The sequence below is a fragment of the Pinus tabuliformis genome, chromosome 8, assembly GCF_031772625.1.
Source record: "Pinus tabuliformis cultivar Carrire ecotype Pingquan chromosome 8, CPIR1, whole genome shotgun sequence".
Classification (NCBI taxonomy): Eukaryota; Viridiplantae; Streptophyta; class Pinopsida; order Pinales; family Pinaceae; genus Pinus; species Pinus tabuliformis.
The window spans coordinates 1,203,831,157-1,203,848,418 of record NC_142294.1 but is presented as its reverse complement, the minus strand read 5'-3'; the positions used below and the strand labels follow the sequence as shown (position 1 = coordinate 1,203,848,418).

The following is a 17,262-nucleotide window of genomic DNA, read 5'->3' as shown; positions in this document are numbered from 1 at the left end:
TCTATATATTCTTGCAACTGTACTTCATCAATTGAGACATATCTCAATCCATAATTGACTATGCCATGCAAATATCTCAATACATGCTTGAGTGATATGCCTTGGCTCAATCATAAACTGACTGACTTCCTTCATTGGATTCGTTACCACCACTTCTTTCTTGTCACCTTGATTGGGTGCTCCCTCTGAAACAAATCCTATTGTGGCAATCTTGGCTGCTTCCTCTGCCACTACTGTTTTCTAGTCACTGAAGCATATTTGTTTTTTGGCATGGTCCACTCATAGAAGGTATGTTGCTCTTAGAGATTTCCCGTCTCTGAGCATCTAGCCTGACAATCTCAAACTCAATATCATGATAGTTCATCATCCCAAATCTATGAAGGATCTCAATAATATACTTCACTTGACCAAGAAAGTAATGCATCTAATCTAGATCCTTTATCTAAGACTTAGAGGTCAGCTCCCTTTGAAGTTGAAATAGGGCTTGATTTCTCCCTTTATCACTGAAGCAAATCCTCCTTTCACTGCTGCTTCCTTTGTCACAGTGTTGCGGGGAGCGCCCCCCCCCCCTTCGAACCCGCTCCCGAAGCGCGCTCCGGGCGGGAGCGGCTCGGGAGCGGTCGGGAGCGCGCTCCCAAAATCGCTCCCGGACGGGAGCGATTTTCGGGAGCGCGCTCCCTTAAAAAAATTTACGCTCCCTGCTCTGATAGGGAGCGTTTCAGGGAGCGATCGCTCCCGAGCTCCCGGAGCGTTTTTTAATGCCCGGGAGCGATCGGGGAGCGATCGCTCCCTAATCGCTCCCGGGCATTAAAAAACGCTCCGGGAGCGATTTTTAACCGGCCGGGAGCGGTTCGGCGGAAAAAAAATCCGCCGGACCCGAAAAATTAAAAAAATTTAGCTAATTTTTTTTGTTTTATAAGCCCAATGGGCCAAAAACTTGTCATTACAACTTTGTTGAGCAAGTGATTGAGAGCTTGAGCAAGAGATTGAGAGCTGGAGCAAGAGCTGAGGAGCAAGGAGCCAGAGCTAAGGAGCGAGGAGCAAGTGCCAAGGAGCGAGGAGCAAGCTTGCAGAGGTATGTAACTTAATCATTTAGTTAGTTTAGCTGGTTAGGTAGTTAATTTGGTTAGTTTCATTTACCTGTTTGAGTTTAAAGATCATTAATTTAAATTAAATTAATAAATTAAATGAATTAATCCCAATAAACTAAATTAATTTGCAGATTCAAGACTCAAACCCTACAAACATCAAACACGATGGACCTGAGCATTTTTATTGGCATTTTCCTCTTCCTGGTCCCCTTTCTGGTTATTATGGTGGTGGAGAGTAGGAAACGGAGGGGGCCTGACCCTGAAGAGGTGGATGAAGAAGCCGGAGGAAGTCAAATAGGTGAAAACCCCAGTGAGGAGGATGTGGAGGGTGAACATGAGGGTGAAAAAACTAAATAAGACCAAACTCCATTGTGGAAATATGTTCAGAGGCTGAAACAGGGAGAGGGGGTGGAACCACTAAATTTCATTGCCCCCATTGCAACACTGATTTCACAGGCTCATACACCCGTTTGAGAAGACACCTTTGCGGGAAAAGGGCATGGGATGGAGAGAAACAAATAGGAATCAGAACTTGCAACGGGGTGTCAACAGTTGATAGAGCCAAATACATAAAGGAAGAGGAGGACGCCCAATACAAAGCAAAAAGATCAAGGGTTTCTTTGAACCAAGCTCACAAAGAACTCCTTCAGCATCCTCCCAAGGCAGTGGATATGGACATGGAGGCTCAGGGTCATCATCTTTACGCCGTAGAAGCATATCAGATTTCCTTGATGAGGGGTGTAGGAATGATGTGGATTCAAAAATTTACAGGTTCCTCTATGCAAATGGGATACCATTCAATGTTCTACGCTCACCTTATTGGCACGAAATGGTTTCTGCCATAAATGATGCCCCTAAAGGATACAAGAGCCCTGGGTATGACAAGGCAAGAACAGTTGGCCTTGATCATGAAAAAGCAAAAATATCACATTCTTTGAATAAAATGACAAGTTCTTGGACTGACAATGGGGTGTCCATTGTATCTGATGGATGGACAAATGTAAAAGGCAAGCCATTGATAAGTGTTCTTGCTGTGTCCCGAAGTGGTCCCATTTTTCTAGCTGCACATGATTACTCAGACAAGTTCAAGACCGCTATCAACATTGCAGAAGCATTGCTTGAAACAATTGAGCGTATTGGCCCATACAATGTCATCCAAGTCATCACTGATAATGCTCCTAATTGTAAGGCAGCGGGAGCAATTATTGAGGATAGATACCCGAACATATTTTGGTCTGGATGTTTGGTTCACACATTGAACCTTCTGTTGCATGATATTGTCAAAAACAAAAATGAACAATACCAATGGATTGGGGATTTGTACAAGAGAGGAAAAAAAATGATAAAATTTATTACAAATCATAGCAATACCCATGGCCTTTTCCGCAGTCACTCGAGATTGGAGTTGCTGAAGATTGCGAGGACTAGATTTGGTAGCTATTACCTCACCTTCAGGCGCCTTTTGAAGGTAAGAGAGGGTTTAGCTAGCATGGTATCAAGTCCAAATTGGCAGGTGTTAAAGGAAAGGGCTACAAATGTAGCTGACATTGCAGGTTTTGATACGGTGGAGGAGGCCGCTCTTGATGGGCAGTTTTGGACAGCTGTGAGACAGGTATTGGATTTCACCAAGCCAATTTATAACATGATTCGGTTTGCAGATACAGACAAACCGGTGATTGGCGAGGTGTATGAGCAAATGGATACCATGTTGGGGGAAATAAAAGACATTGTTAATAACAGAGATCCCGACTTGTACAATCTGATTCACGATTGTGTGTGTGAACGGTGGAAAAAGCTTAACCTTCCACTACATTGCTTGGCGTATATCCTTACGCCAAAATACTACTCAGATTCTTGGTTGGGCAAACCTGCAGCAGGGGGTGGTGTTAGGACCAAACCCCATTTAGATCGAGAGGTAACTAAAGGATATCTGGATGCATTAGAAAAGTTGGTGCCTGACAGGGAGGAATGTGCAGCTGTGCGCCTTGAAATAGGCAGATACTTCACTGGCAGTGGTTTGTATGGTAACTTCCATGCAATGGACGACAAAGATAAATTTGATTCTCTCACATGGTGGGAAACATATGGCGGCGACGGACTTTTGCGAAAATTGGCATTGAAAGTTCTTGCACAGGTTGTAAATTCTTCTTCTGCAGAGAGGTGTTGGAGCACCTACAGTTATATACATAATGTGAAAAGAAACAGGCTCAACGAAAACCGAGCAGAAAGCTTGGTTTATGTGCACTACAATTTGAGGTTGTTGAGCCATTACTGTGATCGGGCCAATGAAGATCCCACATATAAAATTTGGGACAGTCACCCTGAGGACGACAATTTAGAGGATGGCATTGTACATATGGAAGAACTAGAAGATGAGCTTGTACGGGATGAAGCTGAAGCAGCTGCAGCAGCCATGCCACCTCCACCTCCACCATCCAGTAGCAGTTCTCGGGGCCCGAGTCTTGTTCCATTGCTGTCGCCACCTCCATCGACACCCTCGCGTGGAGGCTCGAGTTCTGGTCGTCGGTCTGGGAGGGAGACTCCTAGAAGACCGCCAAGACCTACTTATACTCCTGGAGACTCTCGTGGCAAGGGCCACTTGTAGATTTACAGTTTACTTGTCTTTTTTAGTTTCTATTAGACTTGTCACTTTAGTTTTCATAACTGTTCAGTGTTGAGTTTTGAGTCCTTGACTCTTGACTCTTGACTCTTTCATATCATTATGACATTATGATATTTTTTGTAAACATTATATCACTGTGACAATGAAAATTTGAAGTTTGAAGTTGGGCCTTGGCAATTATAACTCATTGGTAATGATTGTGAATTATGAATATGATGCTTTGTGAAAGACTAAAGTTGTTTCATTTCATCTCATTATTCATGTTTCATTTTATAAATTTTTAACATTTCATATCATGTTAACAGTTAGAAGTTAGGACTTAGAAATATCTTCGATATTACTTCTTGTAATGGTTAAACTTGGCTTACAAGTACAACTTGTTACTTTGGTGATCAATGATGATAAATGTTATTGAATTGAATGTTATTTTAATTTATTATTTTACTAAGGTTGATGACGATTATAATTTCTAGATGATTGATGTGATATGGTTCAATGATCAATTTATGTTTTTTTATGTTTTTTATGTCTATTTCATCATTCTACATGTTTTTGTTGACATATATGTATCAAAAATTAAAAAATATAAAAAATATATATATTTTTAAAAAATCGCTCCGGGATTCGCTCCCAAACCGGGAGCTTCTGAAAATGGTCGCTCCCGCTCCCGCTTCCGCTCCCGCTCCCCGCTCCCGCTCCCGCTCCCAAGTAACACTGCTTTGTCATGTGAGTCCTTTTGCTGCTGTCAGAAATAAGTCATATAATAACAAGATCAACCAACACTCAACAAATATCTATTAATTCGAGAATACCATGCTCGGCGTCTGTACAAAGCTTTCTTCAATCTGCAGACTTTATATTCCCTCTTATGTATCTCAAAACCCTGAGGTAGCTCTATGTACACTTCTTCCTCAATTAATCCATTGAGGAAAGTGGTCTCTATATTCATTTGATGTAACCTCCAATCCATAACATAATCAATAGAAATAATAATTCTAATAGAAGTGTACTTGGCATCTGGAGCAAATGTCTCCTCATAGTCCTCTCCCTCTTTCTAGGACCTCACGAATCTCACTTTGTACTTCTCTATGTTGCATGCATGATATTGTAAATCCACTTGGAAGTTACCACTGGCTTCCCTCTAGGTCTCAACACAATTTCCTTGATCATGGCATCCTTTAAACTTGATGGTAGTCTACTCCCTCTGAACTAGGAGCTCTTTCGGTCATCTTGCACGGTTCTAGATGTCAATACAATTTCTCCCTCTTGAACTTGATCCTAGGAGAGTCCTCTTGCCACAAAAAATTGCTTTGTTCTTCCCGATGCTTCTGTCTGCTGCCATAATTATTATGTAGGCATCCTTTACGATGTATCTGCAAAAAAACGACAAAGACAAGCGGCTCATCATTAAAAAAATAAAGCAATACTCAAGGAAGAAAGTTATGAAGTACCTATCTTTTTATATGAGGATTGTAGGGAGTTGTCAATTCCCTCTTGATCCTTTCCTTTTTGCAGAAATCATTGAAATTCGTCCACAAACTCATCATCCTCGTCCTCCTCATCAACTACTAATGTATGCTACTTTCCTTTACTTCCTTGTATGAATTGTATGAGCTAGGGTTTCTTTATCCTTGATATATCCAGCCTTATAAGAGCTCAACAATAGGATAGCGTCAATGCCATATCTACCCTTGTATTCAACACTCTATATCTTGCTATAGGATTTAAAAACCCTAAATCTTCTAGTTCTTTTACCTGGCTGCGCTTTCCCTTGTAATACATATTCTGATCTATGCAATAGTCATATTCGATCTGATCGTATTCATCAACAAATGAATCAGTAATAACACATGGTCCTATCATAATTTTAACTTCAAACCCTGACATTAGCGTTCATTATTTTGAGCATCAATTTCTGATTCTCAAACTTTGAATTAAAACCTATAGCTAAATATGACAGAGATTTGATGCCACACTTTAATCTTAACCACTTACAATGTTCAAGAACATAAACTAGTCAAGTGAATATGAAAACCATAATTCTAAAGACAAGACTTTTGGCCACTGATTTTGCCCTGCAAGAAAGTAACTGATGGCCCTGCAAACTTCTTCACTGCAACTAAGTCTATAGGTCTCGTTCTAGGGTTTCACAAACCCTTAGGACCTTTTAATACAAGTTGTAACTTCCAATTTATCTTTTGGGTCAACCATCTTTATAAAAACTAGATTCTTTTTTTGCTTGATATGAGGGAGCCTTTCTCCTTAGCTCTCTCTGGCCCTAGAGAAGCTTCCTTGGTGGATCAATCAACGATGTACCCCCAATCTTATGCTCGTTGAGTCATTCCCAATAAGGGAAACTGCTTGGAACGCAGGGAGTCCCTTTGGATCTAAGATTAATGCCACACTAAGATAAGTCATGATAATCATTTGGCTGGTGTGAGGATCCATTTACATCAACTGGATGATGGATGTCAATACGTTTAGCAATGATGTCGACTCTTGCTTACGTTAATATATATATATATATATATATATATATATATATATATATACAAGCATCCTTTTTTCGTGCATCTTTATCATAAACTTGATTCCTCTAGGGGAAATCCTTGTGTTGGATTACCTGATGTTGAAATCCTCTATCTTCATTAATACGTGGAGGTCTCACTGTAGGAATGCTTTGAAGTCCTTGGATCTTGCCCGTCGTGTGTTTTTGTTTGTGGCTTTGGATCATTGGCAAAAACACAGTTCTATGTTGCATCTTGTTGTTGCTCAAATTGTACACAGAATTGCGACAACACTCAGGGAAGGGGTTGTCACTCTGATCCTTGCCCTCTCCATATATGTTGTCTCCTAAATGCCGGCTAAGTGGGGTAGTACTACGGATGAGAAGATGAGAAACTTGTTGGGAACCAATAAGTACAGGAGACACAACTGAATGACCTAGCAACTTGGTTTTAGAATTGAATGGAAAGAATGATTATTAAGCACAATTAGATTAGATTCCTTAAGATATAAGTGATAGACCAGTGCCTTTAAATTAATTACTTGCACAATATAGATTAATATTCCAAGTTACCAGATGAACAATTGCTGCGGGATGCAAATTCTATCCTAAATGAAGTGCAAGACCTAGATCTAACGTGTGATGCAAGATATTGGTTAATTTAATTAAATGCCTACTCTAGGTGAATCCTTACTCTCAATTATTTTGAAGCTAGTCAACGCTAGTTGTAGAGAGAAGTTCTGGGGAAGGAGGCTAAGGCCTCATTAACGATTCCTACCTAGGACTTCTAACCAGTCAAGTGTCTCTTTTCCTACAAGGGATTGTCCACAAGAGAACTGCAAGGTCACCTGTGTTAATTGCGAATGAGGGTCTAAACTTCTCAAATTAGATGAAGAAGGTGGTCCTATTTTTCTTTCAACCAAGCTTATGCTTGGAGGTAAATTTTAGAGATGCATTTCTAACTTAGAATGAAGGTGCAAGATATGAATGATTTCAATGAGATTATAAATACATTAAATGATTCAACAAGATTAGATTACTTGAAACAAGATGCTCACAATGACAACACAAGATGATAAGAGCAATTAATGAAGCACTTTAGAGAAGAGATTATCCCAAAGAAAGAAAAGAAAAATATTTTGTAGAAGTTTTTTGTAAATGGGTTTCTTGCCTAAGGTTTTCGGTCCTAGGTCAAACATCCATTGTGTGCTCTAGGTTTGTATATTGAGTCAAGTCAAATTCATGATGTAAAGCCCCTTCAGGGCTCATGTATCAATGTAAAGAAAAATATTTTATGTCATGAAAAGTTTAGAAACCACCTAAGAGATCAGGTCGGCCAGCCCCTTGAAGTCGGCCTTGAAGAGGCCCTTGCACCCATTGGAAAGACTATAAAAAGAAGTGTTGCAGATATGTGGTTTGGCATGATAATTCTTTTTTTCTAGATCCAGCAAAACCCTCATTCAATGGTTTGATCAAGTCTGAAAAGTGCAGGACAACAACACAATTTTCCAATTTCAGCTAGCTATCAAAGGGTAAATTAAGGAATTCATCTATCATTTGGTAAGGGCATCCATCATTCACCTTTTGTTGTCATTAGAGCAAAGTATTGTAAGATTCGAGTGATTTTTAGCTTGTTGGTTTGCATTTTTTCTGCAGTTTATTTCAAATTTCAGAACTAGTAATTAATTAATTAACTCTAGCCTTCACCCTAGACATCACATTTAGGCACTCGTCACTTATCTTTGGTGTAGTTATCTATATTTAGATTAGGGAAGCCTCCATTGGATTTTGTTGGAGTTGACCTAAAGCATGGAGATTCATATTGAGTTGATAGTGGGCACTTATAGTACGTGGTACCACCATAGCGCATCGAAGGACTTTGTCGAGGCCGCTAAATTAGACAATAACAGGTTGCATTGGCGTCGTGGGATGTAAGGGGCCGTCTTAGTAGAGCTTGAGCAATGGTGGGAACAAAAAGTTTTATTATTGTTAATTTACATAGAACATGACTTGGAGGTTTTTAACTTCTTTTCATTTCTATTTATTTAGTTTGGTTTGGCATTGTTGGAAAATTAGAGAGGCAGTAAATATTTTCTCGATCTTGATAATTAGTTGTGATGTTTCTTATTATTACGATCCTTTATATTTTCTTTCTTTAGTTCATCAAACAATTACCAAAAGCAGCGACACATAAAACAATGGACACAAGATGTAGGCACATGCCAGGGGAAAAACTCCTCGAGGGAAAACCCAATCAAAGTAATTCTTCCTTTCAAATGTATTATTTGAGACTCTTCACCCTAGACCTTGACCAGACCTTCCATCCACACCAAGTCAGCTTCTAAAAGATTGACCTCTTCTCAACAACTTCGACTATGCAGCAATTTGCAGCTTCTGCCAGCAATCCAACTTGGAAGACTTCGTTCTCCCAATCTAGAGCATGGAACATAGTGAGATCACCACCAAAATTTCGATTTTTCTCTTCTCCTTAGACTCTCCCAAACTCACATTCACTTCGGCTTCTCGACAACATACTTTTCCAGCTATCCACTTCGCACTTTTGCCCAACAAGAAAATTTTCGCACTTCTGCCTAGTCGTTGAGAAGATGAGAAGTGATACTCCAAATGATTTCACAGTCCTTCCTTTTATAGGCTTCTTGTGGGGTAGAATGGGTCCTTAGGCCGACTTGATCTTCTCTTAGGCCGACATGGTGTGGAGGTTCCATAATTCATATTTGACTCAATACCAAACCAATTTACATGATTCAAAAGCCCAAGAAGGGTCTCTTTAAATGTACAATAATTCTAGACTTAGAATAAATCCTAGAAGACCTCAATGGGGACTTTGACCTAAAACATGGTGACCCAAGCATGAAACCCATGCTTTAATAGGTCACAACAATAATAATAAAAAATATTTTCTTTATTCTTTTGACAAGTACATTACATAATGACTCAAGTACATTATTTAAAACCAAACATAGTTACTTTTTCCAACACTCCCTCTTAACTTGGGAGGTATTCATAATGTACATATACAATGGAAGATCTCAAACTATATGAACCATGAAGAATTTTAGGCACTACAATGCCATGGACTAGATTCTTGACCAGGGCAATCTATAATTGGCCGACTTGATCTTATCTTAGGCCGACATGGTGTGGAGGTTCCATAATTCATATTTGACTCAAGAATAAACCAATTTACATGATTTAAAAGCCCAAGAAGGGTCTCTTTAAATGTACAATAATTCTATAGATTTAGAATAAATCCTAGAAGTCCTCAATGGGGACTTTGACCTAAAACATGGTGACCCAAGCATGAAATCCATGCTTTTATAAGTCACAACAATAATAATAAAAATTATTTTCTTTATTCTTTTGACCAGTACATTACATAATGACTCAAGTACATTATTGAAGACCGAACATAGTTACTTTTTCCAACAAGTATTAACTTTATTATTATGATATGCTAATTTTTTATTTATCAACTTAATTATTTAGAAAATATCTACTATATATATATATGTAATTAATGATATATTTCATCAATATAAATCCTATATATGAATAATATTTATAAACATTTATTGTTAAAGTTTAATATTTGTGTTATTTTATAGTTGTAATTTTATATTGAAACATATATATCGCATAATAAAAAAGAACCTATTTTAATATTCATTTTTTTGTATTATTTATTATTTTTAACATATTATTATCATTTATTGTAAATTTGCATGAAGCTTCTAGATGTTCCAAACACTTGTACCTAGGTTCCCAACACTCCCACCTTTCAGAAACTCATGCAACATAGCCTCATGCAATAGGAGTCTTGACATTTTCTATTTTCAGGTTGGATACTTTTTCTTGGTTAACTTGTGAGAGTTTGAGATAATTATGTTTTGGAAACTACAAAAGGAACACATTCTTGTGAAGGGAAAATCTTGGAGCTCCCTAGTCCTAGATGTGTTATAAAATCAGAAAGACAAAAAGATTTTCTTATCTTGATAATTACTTGTGGTTTCTTTGCAATCTTATTAACTTTTATGTCTTCTTTTATTTCCTTATCATCAAGCAACTATCAAAACATAAATGCATGAAGATCAAAACAACAAGGAGACAGGATGTATGCTCTCATCTAGGGAAAAACCCCTCTTCTAGGGGAAAACCCAAAAATTCTCCTCTTCCTTTAGAACCAAATCGATTGAGACAACCGAGACCCTTTGACAAAGACCTCTTCCAACCACCAAGTCAGCCTCCCAAGAAAAAAACTCTGCACCTTTGGTCTGTTACCTTAGTTCTGCACCTTCGACCTGTTACCTTAGTTCTGTACCTTCGGCCTGTTCCCTCAATTTTGTACCTTCAACTTGTTCTGCACCTTCGACTCAGTTTTGCACCCTCGGCTCAGTTCTGCACCTTTGGCTCAGTTCTGCACCTTTGGCTCAGTTCTGTCCCTTGTGCTCAGTTTTGAACCTTCGGCTTGTTTTGCACCTTCGACTCAGTTTTGTACCTTCGGCTTGTTTTGCACCTTTGGCTCAGTTCTATACCTTCGCTAGAAACTTAAGATGTGATGATTGAATTTTTGTCTTGAATGAATACTCAAATAAGTCAAATGCACTGCTTATAAATAGTCTTTTTGTGTGGTCGAATTCCCTTTATGAGGTCGAATTGAATAGAGGGTAGGTCGACTTGGTGGAGTAATATATGACCAAATTACATAAAATAAATTTTATTTCTTTGACATAATAAGGCCAAGAAGGGTCTAATACATTATGATAAGGACAATGACTTATGACACAAATCCTAGAAGCACTCAATGGGTGCTTGGACCTAGAAGCAAAATAAAATGAGCATGAAACCCATGCTTTATAAAAATATTTTTTCTTTTCAGTTCTGTCCCTCGTGCTCAGTTTTGAACCTTCGGCTTGTTTTGCACCTTCGGCTCAGTTTTGTACCTTCGGCTTGTTTTGCACCTTTGGCTCAGTTCTATACCTTCGCTAGAAACTTAAGATGTGATGATCGAATTTTTGTCTTGAATGAATACTCAAATAGGTCAAATGCACTGCTTATAAATAGTCTTTTTGTGTGGTCGAATTCCCTTTATGAGGTCGACTTGAATAGAGGGTAGGTCGACTTGGTACATTATGATAAGGACAATGACTTATGACACAAATCCTAGAAGCACTCAATGGGTGCTTGGACCTAGAAGCAAAATAAAATGAGCATGAAACCCATGCTTTATAAAAATATTTTTTCTTTTCTTTTACTCGAAGTTCTCTTTTTCTTCCCTTTTACAAATACATATGAATTACATCATGTCATGGGCTAGACAATAATTGTGAAGACAAATGCTAGTTACATTTTCAACAAAATGGTTGTCGACATTCTAATTTTTCTAGATAGAACCTATGATATTGTTGTGAAATTGTGATCTTGAGTATTGTTGGATAGTGTGTTGGATAGGAATTTGTTGATCTAGGGAGACTAGGGCTACAACCTAATTCTTATCAGCTAGTGTTGTTCTCTTCTCTTGCCTACAACCCCACTTGGGGGGCCAAAGGGAAGAAGAGTACATTGGCATTGGTAGGGCGGACAATCGAGTGGGTTATCAACTTCGGTCTTGTGCATTGGAAATTGTGGAGGATTGATTGTTGGAGCGACTTCAAGCAAGAGATGAGGATCAAGACAACTTGCATCAAGGATTCTACATTCACTTGAATGAATGGTACCCTCATTGTAATTTTTGTATGGACCATTTAGTAGAATGCATAACTTGAAGTTTAGTGTTAACAATGTTTGTAGCAAAGCTTGTTGGTATTAATGAAATATTTATAAACTTTGAAATGGTTTTTTTTTTGGTATTGTAGATTTGGATTTTAAATATTGATCCAACCATACTGTAATACATCTATATGGCTATTGTAAATTGATGATATTACATTTTTGTATGTATAGCTATTTAGTTAAAAAAAATAATAGAGGGAAATCTGAGGCCACTTGTTGGGGCCCTACAAAAATAAACCCAATAACAAGAGATCACAACTAGCTATTTAGTTAAAAAAAATAATAGAGGGAAATCTGAGGCCACTTGTTGGGGCCCTACAAAAATAAACCCAATAACAAGAGATCACAACTAGCTATTTAGTTAAAAAAAATAATAGAGGGAAATCTGAGGCCACTTGTTGGGGCCCTACAAAAATAAACCCAATAACAAGAGATCACAACACTTGATAGGTGCCCTTGGGAAATCCACATTATTAAGAAGGAAAAAGAATCACATGATGATAATTACAAATGAGAATTGCGTATAAACGCACAACTCAATGGGTAGGGTGCTTTACCCAAGATGGATTATGAGCATATGTGTATGAGAGGTTATGATTACAATATAAGGTTGGTCGTGGCTAGGAATAAAGCTTACACCATTTTCAACATCCCCCTTTATGTTGAATAAGGGGACATGGAGAAGATTGATGAATATGAATGGGAAGAGGTGTATAGATACCCAACTCAATATAAGGTCAATTATGGACTAAAAAGAAGATTACACCCTCATTGTTAATGATGCAGGAGCATCCTTGGCCTTGGGCAATCCTCATCAACCAAAAACAAGTTTATGTTTGAGTTCGTAACAAGTGGTGTTACTCCCATGTATTGGAGTTGTTGATACTCCTATTATGTTAGTTGTCGATACACCTAGATGGTAGTTATTGCTACTCATGTGGCTGTGTTTTATCAAAGCGGCAACTACTTTTGAGTCGCTGACACTCCCATGATCACGTTCTGATACACCTGTTGCATGGAGTTGCTGACACACTCAAATTGATAGTTATTTAACTACACTACTACAAGACAACCACTACTAGACGCACTACGAAAATGGGATGTAGGTTACAAATTTTGGTTTGTTTGCATACTAAGAGGAAGTGAATCGATTAAGCTCTGGAATGTGAAGAGGTCAATAGTATGGGAAACAAATTGTTTAGTTGGAATGCGAAGAGGTCAACAATGTGAAAATAAATTGTAGGAACAAGGAAGAAAAGTAACTTTTGGCTTATTGGCTTTTGCTTGTTTGCCTCGAGCTCTTGGGATTTTGGCTTCTTGCTCTTGGACTTTGGTATTGGTTTTGGTTGCTGTATGATTTGGAGAGAGTGTGATTGGCTGCTGTATGAGTTAGAGAGGGTGTTTTGGTTATTGCGTGGTATTGTTGTGTAACAACATAGGATTTCAAGCACTTTGAGGACTCCACTCTCATATTTGAATTCTTGTATGTAACAACACATTCTAAATGATTAAAAAAAATTGAAATCCATTATGAGTTCTTGTGGGTAGGTCTAGAATTACTCTCTGTTTATTCTTAGTGATTTAATCATTGAATTAGTTTAATATAGTAGCCAAAATCAAATTGCTGGGGCTATGCGTTCTATAACAATGATTCTGGTTTTGTAGTTTCCTGTGAATGCTATGGAAGCTTGGATTGCGTCAATTAACATCCCTCCTTAATTTGAACAAGGGCCTATGGAGAGAAGGCAATACATCACAAGGTTTACATTCCCTCCTTAGCATTGAATAAGGGCTACATAAAGAAGACATTAGATATTATCCTCCCTAAACATCATCTCCCACACCAATGTGCATGGTTCCACAAGTTGGTGAAGATGACGTTGGGCACAAGTATATAAGAAGTGAATTTAATTGGATGGGATTTGGACTAGTGATAATAAGTCATTGTCATCAACATTTTCCTACACGATCACTATAGGAGGATCAACATCTTAATGTGAAGGAGAGAAAACCACTAAAACATGCTAAGAATCATTCTAGGTGAATCATTTGTAAGTTGTGGAAAAGATCCTCGTAGACCATGACTTGAAACTTTATTAGAATAACCTAAGGAAACCACATCAAAACCATCATGTATTGCCTTTATAACGGTTGATGTGGCCAAAATTCCACCTTTTTGGTGGTGCAAGTGATGTTGTAAGTAGAAAGAAGATTGTGTCCATTCTTGGAACATGGACCTATCCAAACTTGGCAGAGTCAGCTATGGCATCACCATACTTTGAACTTGGTAAGGTTGAGTTATCACCATTATTATTCTCTCTTCATTTTGGTGTTATTGCACCGGGAGATGCTCTACAACTCGGTATTGTAGAGACATAGTGATTTGTTAGATGAGATGTTGTAGTGAAACGTTAGATGAAAATATAATAATAATAAAACACAATGTTGGCTCAATTAAAAATATATAAAAAATAAAATGTAATAAAAGCAATAATAAAAATAAAGTTGATTCAATTCAATTTGTTATATTGTAATTATGTTTTTATTAATAAAATTACAACCAATTTCTTCCAGAAAAATTCATAATAAGCATATCACATTAAAAGAAACTTAAGTAATGATGTTCCATATTTATAATCATGATATTTCATCTCATCATGTTTAAATTTAATTAATAAACATATAGTTAGAAATAAGAATAATGTGAAATATATATAAAATGTAAATAGTATATATAAATTAGGATCAATTTTTCTATATAAATTAATATAATAATGATTCGTATTTATAACCATGATATTTCAAAACTTCATATTTAAATTAAATTAATAAACACGTAAAAACTAAATGTTTACAATAAATTTTCTTTCTCCCTATGTTTGAAATCAATCTATGTATATCACATTAAAAAATTATTTAAAAAGATAAAAGGAAAACATGTCAAAGAAAAATGTATTATTAAGGTTTTGATAAAATTAAAAATGAGACTATCTATATAGAGAGATGTGAAATTTATAGAAATGTAAATAGTGTTATTAAGAATCAACATAGATTCATCTTAATTCCAGATCTACCAAGTGTGGAGAGGAATCAAATCTCTCGAGATGCAAACCTTTCATCAAGTTTTGCACTCAAAAAGAGGTTTGCATCTTGACAGGTTGGATCCCTCTTGGTACTTGGTAAATCCAAAGTTAAGATGGGTCTATGCTGGTTGTAAATTAGAGGGAAAGTGCTGATGTTTGGTCATAGGCCTATTTTTTCTAGAGTCGGCAATTCATTTTTGTCCAGTGGAGGAGGACTGATCTATAGAGCGCACAACCAAATGTGCATTGCAAAGAAGCCTCCATAAAGCCTTTAGAAGTTTGACTTGATAGGCCTTACGTGGCTGAAAGTGAAGAGCATTCCTTTTGCTTGTGTTTTTCTTTTGTGATATTAATCCAGTTTTCAAATTTTTCCATTATATTTAGTAGCTGTTTTGCGCCATACTTTGTTCTGCGCTGACTATTTAAAAGACTATGAAGTTGCCCTTCTTGCAGAAAACGGTGTATTATCCCATTGAATGGGTAGCAAACAATCTACCAAGGTCGTTGAAGTTTTCCTTGGTTGAATAAATACACCATGTTTCTTGCCGTCAACCAAAAAGGACCAAGCCTGTTTTTCTTCAACTAGATTAAGAGGAAAAAATGTTTAAAATCTAAGCACTAGAGTTTAAACTTTAGACTGAACTTGACTCATACTTTAAAGTTTAAACTATTACATAAATGAATTCATACATGTCCCACTTATTTGGAAATGGAAAGGCCTGGGAATTACTTAAGTCATGATATTTTTATGTGTTATTACTGGCATGAATATTTATATATACTTAAAGAAAAGGTGTTGTGTTCTTTTTTTCGGAAGTTTAATGCTTGCAAGTTGCATGGCTTTTATGAACATAATCATTTCTGACCTTTCTCTCTGCCTTCTTGATTTTTTATGAAACTATTTTGGCTCATTTGGCTTTCCATATGTAAGTAGTTGTGTGTGCTTTAGAATGCCGTGTTTTTTCTTAACTTTGGTGTCCATGGTGTATTTTAAATTTTAATGTACTAGTTGACCATGAGATGGAGTATAAATTCCTATTTCTCCATGGGACCCTGCACTGGTGTTATGGATCTGATGTCTTATTTTACAGAGTGATATATACAAATTATACTAAATTTGAAGTGCAGGTTTGTGTATCCAGTTGAATAGAATGCATACAATGTACTTTGGTACATTCCTGGGATGTGTTGACCACCAGCTATATAAAAAAATAGCAGAAAACTGGACGTAGTCTGCTAGTTTTATTAGAGATAATTAAATCAATTTTTTGCTTATTGACCTGTGATTATATTCTCATTGTAAATAATATCTGTAGCATCATTTCACTTTGGCCTGACAAACTAGATCCATGGTTATGCTTGTTTTGTGGTTAGCTTTGGATCTCTGGCTTAGTGTTTCAGTCACTTTGGCTTACAATATATATAATATAAACATGGCAGGGTGCTATGGAGTATAACAGGGAAATAGTTAAATATTTCATCAAAAGGGGTGTCTCTGTCATCTTATTATTTAGGCGGAATCTCTTGCGACGTTTGATCTCTGTTTTGGCTAATGCTTATGACCGTGAAGCAAAACTGCTAAATGGCACACATAAGTCACATGTACATTCAAAGCAAGAGGTATGCATAATTATTTTACAAATTTTAAATGCCTATCACAAATCATTGGATGATTCAGATTGTCAAGACTGTAACTTTGTTGAGCCTTTGATCACTAACTGTTCAGGTTTATAATTGTTTGCAGGCAGAGTTGCTAGCAGCATATAAACCAGTGATCAATGCAACATATTTGATAGCCAATTTGAATCGAATAGAAGAGGTGACTCGTGATGCTGTAGAGTTTTTCAAGAACACAAATCACATAGTCCTATATTATGAAGACCTGGTCAATGACCCAAAGGTATCCCTGTTATTTAATTCTCAATTGTTATATGAAGCTGATCATTCTCTCTTTTCCTCAATAAATTTACATATTAAGCTGATGCTGACTGCTTTTTGCTGGAATTGAAGTAATTCCTTTCCAGTAAGTTGTAGAAATCTGAAAGAAAATGGAAAAGTGAATGCCTCGTTTCCTGAAAAAGAGGCATTTATTTATTTATTTTTGATAGTAAAGAGGGGATACTTTCATTAAACCTCCTCTTCAACTGTGGTCATTTAAAGATTGGCTGC

At 37.1% G+C, this 17,262-nt stretch overlaps 1 protein-coding gene across 2 annotated transcripts in view; it reads left to right on the top strand.

Annotated features, from left to right (window-relative positions):
* The window catches only part of LOC149239688 (uncharacterized), a 74,111-nt gene that overhangs the window by 56,189 nt on the left and 660 nt on the right, over positions 1-17,262 (top strand). For both annotated transcript variants that reach the window (XM_089373486.1, XM_089373485.1), the window contains 2 exons: positions 16,534-16,713; positions 16,838-16,993. In XM_089373486.1, the coding sequence (XP_089229612.1) occupies positions 16,534-16,713; positions 16,838-16,993 (336 nt within the window). The remainder of the gene's footprint in view (positions 1-16,533; positions 16,714-16,837; positions 16,994-17,262) is intronic.